Source organism: Anneissia japonica, unplaced genomic scaffold, assembly GCF_011630105.1.
Source record: "Anneissia japonica isolate Jap-2015-1 unplaced genomic scaffold, ASM1163010v1 scaffold287844_len763494_cov143, whole genome shotgun sequence".
In the NCBI taxonomy this organism is placed as follows: Eukaryota; Metazoa; Echinodermata; class Crinoidea; order Comatulida; family Comatulidae; genus Anneissia; species Anneissia japonica.
The window spans coordinates 225,721-240,864 of NW_022739814.1; the positions used below are offsets into that span (position 1 = coordinate 225,721).

Sequence of the window (15,144 nt, forward strand, 5' to 3'; positions counted from 1 at the left end):
TATTTAACTGTTGCTGTCATTGTTATGAGTGGATTTCCAATTGAATACTGCATTTTAATGACATAAATTTACAATATTAGTGACAATTTTAGGAAAAAATCGCGGCCATTTTGAAACAGCTGGCAACCTCCCTTACGTATGAAAAAAAAAATGTTGCACATACTTTTTTGATTTATCTATGTCTATTCTACATCATATCCAATTTTTTAAAAATATAGCAAAAAAAAATGCAACCAACCAAAGTTTGCTGGACTAACCTCCAATGAAAGACCACTTTTCTGTAGTCCCATATTAACAAATGTCTATTATAATTATTATTCTAATTTGAGACTAAAGCTGCAAATGACCACAGACACACATTTCAAAGTAATCTTGGCTTGTGCTTTGCAAATTAAAGGAAAGGTTCATTATAAATGCCCAGTAACAGTATAAACATTGCACTGTGAGTCTGGACTGTACATTCTCATTATTGCCTAAAAGTAAGATCATGAACACTGCTATCCATTGGTGTAGTCTTGCGTTCATTTTCAGGGGTGGGGTGTGTGTAAATTGCAAATGCAGAACAAATTCCATAACAATATTAATGAATTTTAAATGGTAAAAGGGTTATTCTTCGCACTCTCCACCTCAGCATACGTCCAAGGCCTTCCATGCTTTTGGTCAATAATAAACTAAAAACAACTGATTTATTTTTTACCTCCCCCCCACCGCACACCTTTTACAGACTGTAAATTCTCCCCACAATGGTGGCAGAAGAAAGGCACTAATCATAACAGATATTATTATAACTAAAATAATAATAATTATATAATAGAATATAATAACAAACCTTAAAGAAGGGTCGGCACAAATTTCAGTGTAATATTTGATTTTGGGTTCAGTTCCACTTGTCCTCAACGTAGCAACAGCGCCATTTTCAAATGTAAATGTTATCATTTGGCTCGACTTGCTTGTTGGCAAAATCTGTTTAAAGAAAAAAGCAGTGTACATTAGAATGTGTTTATATTTCTCACATGTCTTATTGCACTAAGCTGTAATGATTAAGCCTACTGAATGACATTTTATATTTTGTGTTTTAGGTAAATACCAAAAGACATTAATAGGGAATTTTCGTTTGCACGACGACGGTAGGGCGTAGAGCGTAATGACATCACTAAAAGTCATCTGGGCATGCGAAAACTTTGAGGTCACCTCGTCGAGTTGATTCTGGAAGGCAATTTGGCCAAATCTATGTATGCAGAAAACATAGGATGCCAGGTAGGACAGTCACGCATGAGTGATTCCGAAAGCTCCCTAATGAAATGAAGATAGCGAGACTGAAGTTCAAGGTCAAGTCAGCCTCACCAATCAACTACTCAGACGTACATGAAATTGCTGACACAATAAACACATAAGATGAAATATATTAGATTTTATAGATGCATAATAACCTTGAGTGGAAAATTTAAGGGTGAGAACAATTTCAAGACGGACAGGAATTTTGGATAAGAAAAAGTAAAATAGAACAGGATGGCATTTTGATAATGGGGACACAGGGAAAGAAACATAAAACAAATTTATTTTGGGTCAGTTAACATGAAATAGTCTTTATAAACACTGTTGATTCCCCCAAAAAATGCCTGCGGTGGAATGTGCAATGCCTGTAGACCACCGAGAGCACAATCCATTAACAAGTGAACTTGAGTTTTAAGACAAAAACAAACTTACCGCTTTATTGTCAGGTTGATTACTATCAAAGCCGGTTGTTAGATCTCGAGTTCCTGTTATCTTGAATTCACCGCAAGCACTCGGGTACTGTAAATGAGAAAATTGTTATCAAAATCAAAACTTTTTTAACCTATTAATTTATATATTTTGTTTTTCTAAATGTTTTTTGTTACAAACACCATGTTAATGCAAAGTGAAGTATTGCTCATGACTGGTAAACAATGAATATGCATAAGTTCATTGTGAACTGTATTCAGATGTAAATTATGCTGCATATTAATTAGTTAAAATTAAGTGGCACTCTGTGATAAGTCCATACTACTGAAGTGTGACCATATGTCAATGTCTTAACTAAAGAATGGGGTGTGTTAACTATAAGAAAGGGGTGGGGTAATCTCTAGGCAGTAAATTGGTACACCTCTTGGAGAGAGGACGTAAAGCATGATAATGATGGCCTGAGGAGCCAGAAATAGCTAATGGAATGCAGGTTTGGTGTAATTTTGAATAACAAAAACTGGGAATTTAACAGTGAGTAATGATTAAGTAACTTGGAATTGTACTTACCTGAGTTCAAATTAACAATGATAATGAAATGATAGTTATTTCTGTCAATAGTACTGATTATATAGTTGCATGGTATTGAGCCCGGTTGGGTTTTACATTTTTCAGTTCCCGACTGACTGGGGACCAGGATATAGACAATCATCGTGTAATATATAGTGAAGCAACTAAGGTCGTCTATTGAGATGGTTCTGACGTTACATAATATAAGATGCTCAGGAACTGATATAGTTGATTTCAACTTGTAAAGGCAAGCTTAAGCTGAGCTGATTTGACGGCGGCATATAAAATTGGACACTGTCTCGTACTGTACTACTCTTCATCATCTCTTATACTTTAGAAATATTGTATCTGAATCACGCAACATCTACAGCGCATGTGACACACACATATAAATCAAACATATTGATCCAAATTAAAAGTAATTTAATTTGGATCAACGCAAGATAACATTATTTGCAGCGGAAATGAACGAAAACATTACACTGTCAGATGAATATCATTAAATCATTAACATTCTAATTCTACTTTAGTTTGGAAGCCTGTTCCATGATTTTGTTGCACAGTATGAAAACATTCCCTTAAATTAATAGGAACTGAAAAGAGCAAATAAAACTAATGACGCTTCATCTTACACTTCCATTTTCCATTGTTCTAATGGTATCAAACATATTCTGGATGGTAGGCTGATGGTGGCAGATGTAGTAAGAGTTGATGGAGTAATGGAAACCATATCTACAAAATAAAATAAAAAAAACTAAATATATCAATCATTGACAATAAAAGTGGTTGGTGCATTAGTTGTAGTTTGAACTTAAGTCAGGGGTTTAAAAGTCACTTGTATCACTGGGCAAGGTACTTTGTCTATGTTTGTCTACTCTCTACCCAAGAGCAGACCTGCCAACTCAACCGATCCTGTTGGGTGTCACCCGATACTTAAACAAATCTCCAGTTCTCCCAATCGATTGTAATTTTCACCTGATTTCACAGGCCACCCCCCACCCCAAAAATACTTTGATTTATGCATAATTTGATTGATTTGATCGTTGTTAGTCAATGTATTCACCGCCTACTCGCTTCACAGTGCAATAAACAAGCAGCCATTTTCAATTCGAATGCCGCCACCAACGGCCAATGATTTGTAGTGATGTGACTTTTTTGGTATCTTGCATCATCTTTTGGTTAATTCTGGAAACCTCCAGATTTTCATGACCCAAGAATTGGCAGGTCTGCAAGAGTATAAATGGGTACCTGGTAGGATATTGTGGCATTGACTGTACTAGTTTCATGCATGACTAGGTATACTCCTAGGGGATCAAAGAATGTTGCACTTTATATGTTATCTAGTGACCCGGGGTAATAACCATCAACGCCTTTTATCATTCATTTGGAATTAATTTGTTATTTTAGTATTTATATAGCGCCTATTCCTTGAGGTTACAAAGTGCTGTTTTCCCTGGTCCTTGGGTCAACATTCGTAAGTGTTTCTGCCATATTGGCACAGTAACAGGCATCCTCACCAGGTACCTATTTATACAATGCAGATAAAGTGCCTTGCTCAAGGACACAAGCCAAATGCACAGCGAGGGATTGAAACCCTGATCTCAAGGTTTAGGAAACCAAACGGTTCCTGCTGCGCCAAACCGTTTCCAAGTTGGCGCTACATAAATATTTGGCATCGCTATTATTATTATTGAATAAGCTTTAACGGCGGTAAATATTCCTTACTTCTTGTATATATCATAGAGCTTCTCCTTCATGGTCATGCCTTGTGTAGCAAGGTACCCAGCCATCTCAGCCAGGATTGCACAGGCGCTGATACCATCTTTATCCAGCACATTTGAACCATACATGAAGCCTACAAAAATAAACAATGTGCATATAATTTTATAGCATCAATACTTCTTGATAATGATAATACTGAGTGATGATGACAATAATAGTGATGATGAAAATGAGTAGTAGAAGTGTATCACAAAACGGTGACCACACCACCCATCCTCATTTCAGTGGTTCCTCATTGAGTACAATCTGTTGAAGTTTATGGATCGTCACATCTATCATCGGTGAGCTCAGCAATGGTGTAAAAATTTACCGTCTTATACCTGAAGCCAAATGTCTCTGGCCTAGAAAATGATTTTGATTAAAGTTTTCAGCAAAGTCTTTTACAGCGACTCCCAAACTGGACTACCAAGAGTGCCCATTGGCCCGAGGCAGCTTTGCTGACCAGGCCTATTGGCTGGGATGCTTAATTTCACCAGGTCATGAACAAAGTATGTATGCGCCATGACTGAATAAATGTATACATTTAATTTTTTATTCATTAAATTTATTTCTTTACCTAGCAACTAAGGTCCCTGTCAGGCTTGGACCCTGTGACACTTTCCTCGTCTGCCACTGCCTTCTGTCACCACTGCTCCCTGACAGCTACGCCAGGGGTTTTTAAGAGCTGGGTCCGGGCCCACAAGTTCCAACTTCTGGTATCGCCCTTGGGTTAGCAAATTCCTACTACATTAGAAATTTATGGATCACATATGTCAGGTTTAAGATCGCCGTAATACATTTTCAGCCTATTGTTCTTTAATATGCTAATTACGCCTTGCTTTATTGCTCACTTGATTGTCGTATGCAAATTTCGTGGTACGCTATCGTTCATTGGTCGTATATTCTTATGCAAATTGCGTGCTACTTTCTCTGCGGAGGAATGGCTATAGCGTCGGATGTCGTCTTGCGTAGCGATATCGGCTCCGTAGTATATAATAATTCCGTGCTAAAGCGGGTGGGGTTGGTTGAATTTGAATTGGTTGCGATCGATAATGATGTACGAAAACCGTGGCTTTGTCCAGGTCGCTTTACACACTAGTATTGCCATAGACTGTAGAGTAAGGCTAGAGTAAAGCCTCATGCAGGGTAATGTTTCTGCGGAAATTGTGATATGTGAAGACCACAGTGACAAGCAGGTTAGACGTCAAAGTAGAATGGTGCGCCATTCTGGAGTGAATTTCTATCTTAAATCCATTTTTGTTGATCTTGAATTTGTATATTGATGATCGTGAATCCATATCTTGATCTTGCATTCATTTCTTAATACTATCTAAATCGTATATGATGATCTACATTGAATCCATGTGATGATCTAGGATATAAATTGCCGATGATGATCGTGAATGTGTAAATTGATGATCTTTGAATCTTGCGAGTTATGAAGACCAGCTAAATTTGTGAAATGTTAATTTATAATTGATGTATCAGACATGATTTATGTTGCACGTTTGCCAGAGTAACGAAAACTAAGAAAGCTGACTTGTGGTTGAGCGTATACATTAGCCGGAGTTGAGTGAGTGCGATTGAAACCAGAAACATTGATTTGCGTTGGATGCACCTTAGCCAGATTAACTTGCAGTGGGAACATGTTAGCTGGAGTTAAGTGTAATCAAAACGTCTAGCAGTGATTGGTAGTTGACGCACATTAGCCGGAGTGATATGAGAGCTAAGAACAATAACTTGTTTCGTTACATATCTGGAGTGATGCATCACAACCACGTATCGTATTGCACCACGTTATTCATTTAATGAAATATATGTTAATGATATTAAATATATATACGTATTGAATTAATATTATATGTATAGACCAGTTATGTGCATAAGCTTAGATGATATTATAATGCTTGATTATTTGATGCATTAATTGATTATTCATGTCATATTGATCACTATGAATTAATATTTATAATATTTTGTATGTAATGATACTGTTTAGATATACGCTCACTGATTTGCCGAGTGTGACTCAGTTGAATTAATTGTTTGATTGATTGACCTAATTGTATTGGATAGTTATGAGTCGATATTATAGCGATTATTGTGGAGTGTATGTAATTAAATGTTGAATATAGTAATTAATTGTGTTGGTCTTTGTTATTGTGTTTGTGTTATCCCCAGTATCACCAAGTTCCAGTACCTTGTTGATTGTGAAAAATATTTCGGCACCATATGATCGTCCCTCCGAAATTAGAGGTGACAACATAAATAAACTACAAAAACAGGATGCTTACCAATAGCTTCTTCAAATGCAAAAAGTACAGTGTGTCCTTTCTCTTGCAGTTGATGAGAACGATTCCCCATCCACTTGAATCCTGTTAAGGTCTCCTACACAGAAGATAGAAATACTTGTCAATCAATCTATTAAAGCAATTCTTGATTAACTGCTTGGTATCCAATGGTGATGCCTGCACATTGGGTAACAAGCACATGAAAACTAAAATTACACCTAAACTATAGTGATGTCATTTACAAAAATATGCATTTTCTCGGTGAAAATAATTAAAATGATGATTAAAATAATTTTTCCTCCTCCGCCACTCCTACCTGTGCTATAACTGTTAATCATACCTAACATAGCTACCTTCAATCTGTAATGTGCATTATACATGAGTTATTGTACAATTATAATTATATAAAATTATAGTCATTTATTTGTATCTGAGTATGAGCTGAGTGTTTGGCCATTAGGTAATGTTCCAGCCTCTTGCACTGTAGAACCCGGTTCAAACCTAGACAGCTTCAGGTTTAAAATGGATTGCTCAGCTCTGTTCCTCGAACAACCTTCGTGTAAGAGTTAGGTAGGATGAAGGAACAATTTATCTGTTATATATTCATTTATTCTTTCTTTTGACTAGATAGCATTTTCAGTAGCACAGTACTGCTTAACTTTAGAATATAAAGAGAAGTAAAATTAAACAGAAACAAAAAATATCAAAAATAAAAGAAAATGAAAAACCCAAATTATACATAGCATGATAAACGACAAAAAGTTCAAATCGCAAATACCCTTTTAAATTGCAAATATATAATATGTCAATACTGGTGCTGCACTATAGCTGCCGTGGGTCCCCAGGGGCAAACAATTCAAGTTTCAAATAATTGGAATTGGACAAAAAAATAAAATTTAATTTTTAATTACCAACATGCTGATAGGTGAATTGCTTTGACATCCTTTGTAAAAATCTGGTATTTAACTTAACACAATAATAACACAAAATTCACAAAAACGAATAAGAGGAATGAGAGGTACTTACTTCAAACTTGAAACCTTCTTTTTTACCAATAGCTCTTAATATCTTTGATGATACAGTACTTGCTAGCATATAAACCGACTCCCCTGAATCACCTTAACAAAAATTTAAAATAAAATTGAAAAAAATTAAAAATGAAACAATTTAGAAAACATAAAATTAAAAAATAAGTTAGTTGTACAAATAATTTTCTCAAAGGTATATTTTAGACTATCAGAAGATGAAGAAAGAAAAATATAAAGTAGGAACATAACTCACCAAAAATTTGGCTGCATGGTCATTTTATAATAAATGGATGTCATATAATAAACAGTGCCTCCTGGTTAAAACCTTATCGCAAAAGGATAAATATGGGCTCACATTAAAATAAGATTATGTGCATGCAAGTGAATGCCTTAATCCGTGTCCCGACTATCAAATTGTATTTGAAAAAACATGTGCCATTCCTAATTCATGATGACATCACATCATGAACATATATAGGTCTGTTTTAAATTGTAAATTATTTATCTTTTATAATCTTTTATAATATTTCTATTTTTGTTAGTTAATTAATTATCTTCTCATTAATTCTTTTGATTTATTTATTTTTTTTTTTTTTTTTTTTTTTATTTATTTATTTTTTTATTTTTTTATTTTAGATTTATTTTATTTTTTTTTTTTTTTTTTTTTTTTTTTTTTTTTTTTTAATTTATTATTTTTTTATTTTTTTTTAATTTTTAATGTTTCCCTTAAATCATTATTATATATAATTTATATACTGTAGGCCTATATCTTTTTTCTGATTTTTATTATTTTTATTATTATTATTAATTTTTTCCTGGTTTAATTTAATTAATTTGCTTATGTTAAAGATCAAGTTTAATTTTTATACTTATGTTCTAATTGTATGTACTGAGGGTCCCAATTGATTAGCTCAGGCTGGATGGACCACCCTCACAAAATATTGTTGAAATAAATAAATAAATAAATTATGATTATATATGGGCACATTATGACTATATATGGGCATACAAAAGGTTTTTTTTCTTGTCAAGTTACATTTGATAGTCTTGACAGGGCATTATGACAGAATCAACAATCCTTAAAACCTACACTGCTGATTGTTCTGCCTTTGATGTTGGTAACAGTGGAAAGCCCACCAACCAAGCAGCGCCCCCGTCTCGTTGCCAGTAAACACCTTCCAAGAATGGTCCACTTTATTCCACTCGGCCATCGCAATCCGGTCAGCATCAGGGTCATTCGCAAGGATTATACTACAATTATTTTCTTCGGCAGTTTTCATGGCAAGGTTCAATGCACTCTTGCCTTCCTCTGGATTGGGAAATTTAACAGTTGGAAAATCTGGATCTGGTGAAGACTAAAAAAAATCAAAATAAATAATTATTACCTCCGCCAAGGAGCTTTTTTTTTACCACTGTTTATATTTGTGTGTTTCTTTGTTTCTTTGTCTGTCTGTGAACAGCTGACAGGTAACAATTATCATCTTGAGGTGATTAAATTTTGAAGGATTATAGTCAAAGAGCAAGGTCACAATCCATGAAAAACTACTTCAAATAACAGCCTACAGAAAACAATTTTTATCAGAAATTTGTAAAGTTTGGTCACAATGTTTCATGACCAACAATCTTAAAATGATTAAATTTTGAAGGGTCAAGGTCGGAATTATTGAAAATTTAGTTTTTTTATATATACTCTAACAGCCTATAGCTGAAAATTTTTATCAAAAATCTGTAAACATTGGTCACAATGTTCATTGACCAAATATCTGGAGGTCGATATTAAATTTCGAAAGGTCAAAGTTTCAGGTGAAGGTCAAAATCCGGGAAAAATTACCTTTTTATTATATATAAGAGCCTACAGTGGACAACTGTATTAGGAATTTGAAAATTTTGGTCACAATGTTCCATAATCAACAATCTAAAGATACAGGATAATTCAATTTGTTTAAAGGTCAAGGTCGCAATTGATGTAAAACTATTTTATTTATACTGTGCACAGAAGATAACAGAAAGTTGTCAAACTCGGCCACAATATTCCATGACCAACAATATAAAGACATTTTGAAGGGTCAGGGTTAAAAGGGCAGGCCACAAGAACATAAACTCTTTTTTTTACGCTGACTGACAGTTCCAACTCGAACGGATAATTTGACCGGGTTGTTTGCTTAGCCTGGGCCTACTCAAGCTGACCGACCCGAGCGGATTGACCATGTGCCAATTTTGGCTGACAGACGAAAAGCGACCTGGACGGTATGCAAGCCTGATTAATGGGCTTGTCATATGAGGCCTATGATAATTGTTTTGCAGATGGAGTTAAGACTGATGTAGAATTTTACATATTTTCAGGATGTATATCTCGCAATCTAATGTCTAAATCTTGTACAAAATAGTAAATAATACAATATGAAATAAAAGTACTCAATAAATTCAAATAATAAGTTTTACACATATTACACATAGCTTACACATAATATGTGCATCTTTAGCACTTGCCTACACTTCCCCAGACAGACATGCATAGTTAGCATTATCTAACAAAATACTTTTTTATCTGTCTGATGTATTGACATGCGTTTATGCTAGGGGTTTGTCAAAGTGCAACAAAACAAATTTTTAAGTCGATAAAAGTGAAAACAATTTGGGTGAGTGGTTAAGAGAATGTTTTCTGATCCCACGTTCGAATCCCATGATGGCCTTTATTATTTTTTTCATTATCTTTTATTTAATTGTCTGTTCTATACTTAATATCTTACTACCGTTCAAGCCATTTAGGCATCAGCACTGCAATAAATTATCTCAATAGATTAAAGTACATTGATTCCCCATTACGTATTTTTTGTAAGTAATTTCCTAAAACAACTGACCACATTTTTTGGGATTGTGAAAGAATATATAAGATATGGAAAGGTTTGGAAAGTTGGATAAATAAAAACCTTCAAATACAATACAATTTTCAAAGGAAATGATAATACTTGGAATGAATAGAAAAAATAATAACTGTATAAATGTTGTTATTATATTTAGTAAAGGAAATTATCTATAGAAATAGTTTAAAACAGAATGTATTGCCGTATATAACAAATATAAAGAGAGAAATTGTTAGATACTATGATATTACAAGATATATTTTTCCGCCTGTAATAAAGAAAAATTCTTTTCATTTTGGTCTTCACTGCATGTTCTTTTTCAAAGCTTCAATAAATAATAAATATTTAAATATTTCAAGTCATGGCCTTACCCTGGCTTCTGGTATATAAATAGTTCACCTATTATGTAATGGTACAACAAGTTTTGAATATGAAATATTATATTTTCACTAGTTAAAGAATTTATAAAAATGTTCAATGTTGTTGATATGTATACTACTCTATGTATTGAAAAGATGGGCACTTATTTAATTGTTTTTGTTTATTTCCATTTTGAATGTAATGTATGATTAAATGAATAAAAAGGTAAATAAAAAAAAAGCACTGCAATAAATACAATTTTTTCATGGGAAAAATATGTGTGAGAAATTTATACAAAGGAGTTTTTATAATGTGGGCAGAGGTATGCATTTGCAGAGTGCCCTCTAGTTATTTATTTTTTGATCAGACGACCTTGTTGTGGCATCAAATGACAGGGGGTCTAAGCCTGTCCAAAGGCTGGGGGGGGGGACATTTGACATGGAATATATGGAGCTTATGTACACTTTTATGAATGCAGTACACTTGTCCAAAAAGAGTACGAGATTGTCTCCTGTACTGCAGCTCAATTAACACCCCACTAAGTCTTCTTCAGACTTTTATTGGGCTATCCATTATACTGTTAAAAATTTTAGCTGGGTTAGAATTTGATGTCACAGATATATTGACTTATTCCCAACTTAAAAAAAAAAAAAAAAAAAATTGCTAGTACAAAAATAGGAAATCCATTGAGTTCTTGCCTGTTAAAAGTTTTTTGTGTTTTGGTTTCTAAATATTAAATTGTTTGGTAGTCAGTCATTTAACAACACACTGCCACAACTAAAGAGTTGAAAATAAAGAGTACTTTAGGAAAAAATGTCAATTGAGGTTTTTCAAGGTTTTGAAGACAATAATAAATATACAGTGATGTTATTAAACTTTTAGTCAAGACCCAAATCCAAATATTTAACAGTAAGCCACGACCCTTCGACTTCAGGCTCGGCCAATATTAATACGATTATTATTGTGCTCAGGCTTGCGTGCTTTTAGTCACTACCTTGAGTTCATTGCTTCCTTACTTTATTAATTTTGTCATTTTGTGACAAATGTCATTTATTAGTCAAAAGTATCTAGCTGATGTCTTGATAATTTTTTTTTCAACTTTTGTCTAAAACTTTACCAATGGCTGTTAATCAGAACAGAACAGCAATGTATTCACTAACTCGCATGCATCGGGGTTGGGTTTTTGGCATTCTTTTGTCGGCACTTTTGTTTGTTACATTAATTGATTTTATTTTTTTTGAGGAAGCGATTGGCGACCCTTCAAAATTTCTTTGCGACCCAAACATTGGGTCGCGACCCATAGGTTACGGAACAAAGCCCTACAGTAACATCATTATGTTGATTTGGAATAAATATTTTTTTGAATTGAATTGTCCCGATGTACAGTAGGCCATTATGTCTTTTACATGATCATATAATTATAATATGAACATTTGAGAAACTTCAGGAATATACTCAGAAATGCAGATTTGATATCTGGCTTGTGACTGGTTGGTTGGTTCATATGTGAGTCATTTATCCATCACCTTATAATGTATGCATTCATACATTAAAACACATTTTAACTGGAAGGCGAAACAATTTCAACCATGGCAAGCGTCGATATGGAACGAAAAGCAATGGATGAATATGCCAGTGAAATGATCAGACTGAAAATGGGTGGCAGATTGGCACACATCTCTTGTCTTAGGATTGACCAGGAAATTATTAAGCGTGTGTTATGGAATACACGTGGATGTCCATTTGAGATGCACGCTGTCGGAAGTGTGTATGAAGGCCTTCCTCAAGCAGCTTGCATTGATATAGACGTCATGATGTGTAATTTATTTCTAACAGTGTTGTGGACATCCTCCGCCCAAAAAAAGAGGGAGTTTGTAATTGCTGAGAAAGATCCAAATAATCCAGTGTATTTGAAGCTTAAGGTTGATGAAAAAGGTTGTCTGGATAAAGACTTCAGAAATATCATTGATAACGATGGATACTTGAAAACCAATGATTTCATAAAAGTTAATTCAATCAATGGATTGTATACAGATTTAGTGACTCAAGTGAGACAAGGTCCCTCAATGGTAGGAATGTTAAAATCAGAATTTGTGGAACACAGAACAGAAACGATAGACACAGTTTATTGTTTGAAATGTCAATCATGGCCTCCTTTTAGTAATTTTTTTTCTAGAGAGAGGCTATATAACTGGCCATCACAAAAGTTATTAGACAAGGTCAAAGGTCTAGAATGTCATGTAGTTCCTGTTGGATGCCCAGGTGGCAGATTGTCAACCGATATTGAATGGAGATTGTCATTTTCCATAGCAGAGCGAGAGCTCATTACTGAAATGTATGAACCATATGCTAATTGCATGTTTGCTCTGAAATTAATCAAGAAAAACTATATCATATTCAGTAATTCTGACACACGAACACAATTCTGCTCGTATTTCATAAAGACTGCTTGCTTGTGGATGTGCGAAACATTTCCACACATAGATTACAGTGTCATGGATTTAATTAGAAAAGTTTTAGATTGGCTCATTGACTGCTATCAACACAAACATCTGCCTCATTATTTTATTCCTCAACACAATTGGTCATCTGTCAAGAGAAAGTTGCTACAATGTAAAAGAAACATTGACAGACGTTAAAGGAGATCTTTGGACAAAAGTGCTATTAAGTATCGACACTGATGAAGATAATGAATGGTGTTCAAAGTTTAATTATTTTGGTGATACACTCAAAATCACTAGAGACAATATATTGGTAGTACAGAAGTATGGGGCAGAGAAAAAAAAGTTCATAAAACGAGTGAACAGCATGAGACTCATGAATCACCCTCAAACTACAGAGGTGATTACAAATGCGCTATGTGCTTTACGCTCTATATGCAATTCACTACATAATTTCCAAATGGAAAAATGGGCTGCGTTTGACTTTTATCTCTGTCTTGAATCTATCACAAGACACAGCCGGGAGGATATTTTACTGGCTCTTACAGTTCCAGAGAAAACAATATTACCAATTATAGAGCAAGTTAAAGAGTTAGTGCCAAAAGGATATGGAGAAATGTTCAAGACATGTTTGTATAGACTCTTAGGTGATGCTTATACTCATTTATTAGTACCTTTCCAAAACAGAGGTTTCGATGAACTTCTAAATGAGTATCGGGATCATCCGTTGTATTACTATGGCTTAGGAGCTGAAATGGTCTTCCCTGACAACTACTGTGACTGTGGAATAGGGGGTCATATCCTTGAAGTGCAATATCACTATTTAATGGGGAACTACAAAGAATTGAAGATGATGTGTGAATTTATACTCAGTAAAGTTGAAGAAATCAAAAACTGTAAGAATACTAGGTTTGCTAGCATTGAACTAGGCTTAAAGAAACCTTTGGGAGTCAATGCCTGGGTGACTGATGAGCTTTTGTATCATCTTGTTAAACGCACCAAAATATTGAGTGTTTATCTGCATCCAGTTGCACTTGTTCTTTATATAAAAGCCAGAGTATTACTTACTGAGGGAGACACAGAGAATGCATTGCATGTTGTGATAAAAATGAAGGAATATCTGGATGATGCAAACAATCCTATGTATGAAAAAACCATCAAAATGTTTATCGCAATCATTGAAAGTCTAGTAGGCCTTCTTGTTGTGACGATAAGAATTATTGTTCAAAATGATAGCCTGTAGTGAGGAAAAACTTCATTAGAATTCATATTCTGAACACTGATAATAATTTGAATTTACAAATTTATTTGTTTTTATTTTTACAAATTAGACCAGACACATGACACATGATTTATTTATTTTCAGGACAACAAGCAGAAAAGGTGCGATGGGTATAGCACCCACATAAATTACCAAAGGTCCACATTATAAGGGGAAAAAAATTCGGCAAGGAATTTTAATTGTATTTATACAGTTTTTGAAGAATTTTGAGCATTTTCCCCCACTGCCAGCACATCAAGGACTAAAACTCATATTCTTTCACTAAGATTATATCTTTACTCTTGTTTAGGCCTATATCTGAGAAAGCAATTTGGTACAGAGATAGCTTAGACATGTATTAAAAAATGGTGCAACTTTCATGATGGGGCAAAAATGCCATCAAGATCAAAGGTCACCTGGAATTACAGCATTTTTCCTAGATTTTTAGTGCGCTACCAACTTTGGAGCCCTATGAAATGTTAGTTAGTTAAAGAGTAAAAGCTCTGTCCTTGCCTTGGAGTGACTGCATGTGACTATATAACATATGTAATATCAGAATATTATGTTTAGTAATTATGGGTAAGTTTGAGCTCTGAACATGAAATTTAATTCGACCGACAGAACAAATTGTCGTTTTCAGTAGTTCATAGAGAAAAAAGGAGATGAGATAAGTTTTTTTGTTATGCCAGATCTGAGTTCCTTGGGTAAAACTGACTACGTATAGCAACTTTCAGATTTGTATCTTAATTTAAAAGCACTGTAAAGGTCATTCCAAAACGCGAAACATTTTAGTACTAACTTTGATTGGCCACTCAGAAAATGACTTGGAAATGACTTGGATTTGAGAATTTATTTTTTTCCATTTGT

At 34.2% G+C, this 15,144-nt stretch overlaps 1 protein-coding gene across 2 annotated transcripts in view; it reads right to left on the minus strand.

Moving 5' to 3' along the window:
• Positions 1-15,144, minus strand: part of LOC117118043 (phosphoglucomutase-2-like) — a 38,800-nt gene that overhangs the window by 3,744 nt on the left and 19,912 nt on the right. Inside the window, exons 9-15 of one of the 2 annotated variants that reach the window (XM_033262529.1) lie at positions 8,442-8,706; positions 7,350-7,432; positions 6,327-6,420; positions 3,997-4,126; positions 2,904-3,003; positions 1,708-1,794; positions 830-963 (exon numbers count right to left, since the gene is read on the minus strand). In XM_033262529.1, the coding sequence (XP_033118420.1) occupies positions 830-963; positions 1,708-1,794; positions 2,904-3,003; positions 3,997-4,126; positions 6,327-6,420; positions 7,350-7,432; positions 8,442-8,706 (893 nt within the window). Of the gene's footprint in view, positions 1-829; positions 964-1,707; positions 1,795-2,903; positions 3,004-3,996; positions 4,127-6,326; positions 6,421-7,349; positions 7,442-8,441; positions 8,707-15,144 lie in introns of both variants that reach the window. The other variant, XM_033262528.1, reaches the window with a different exon arrangement.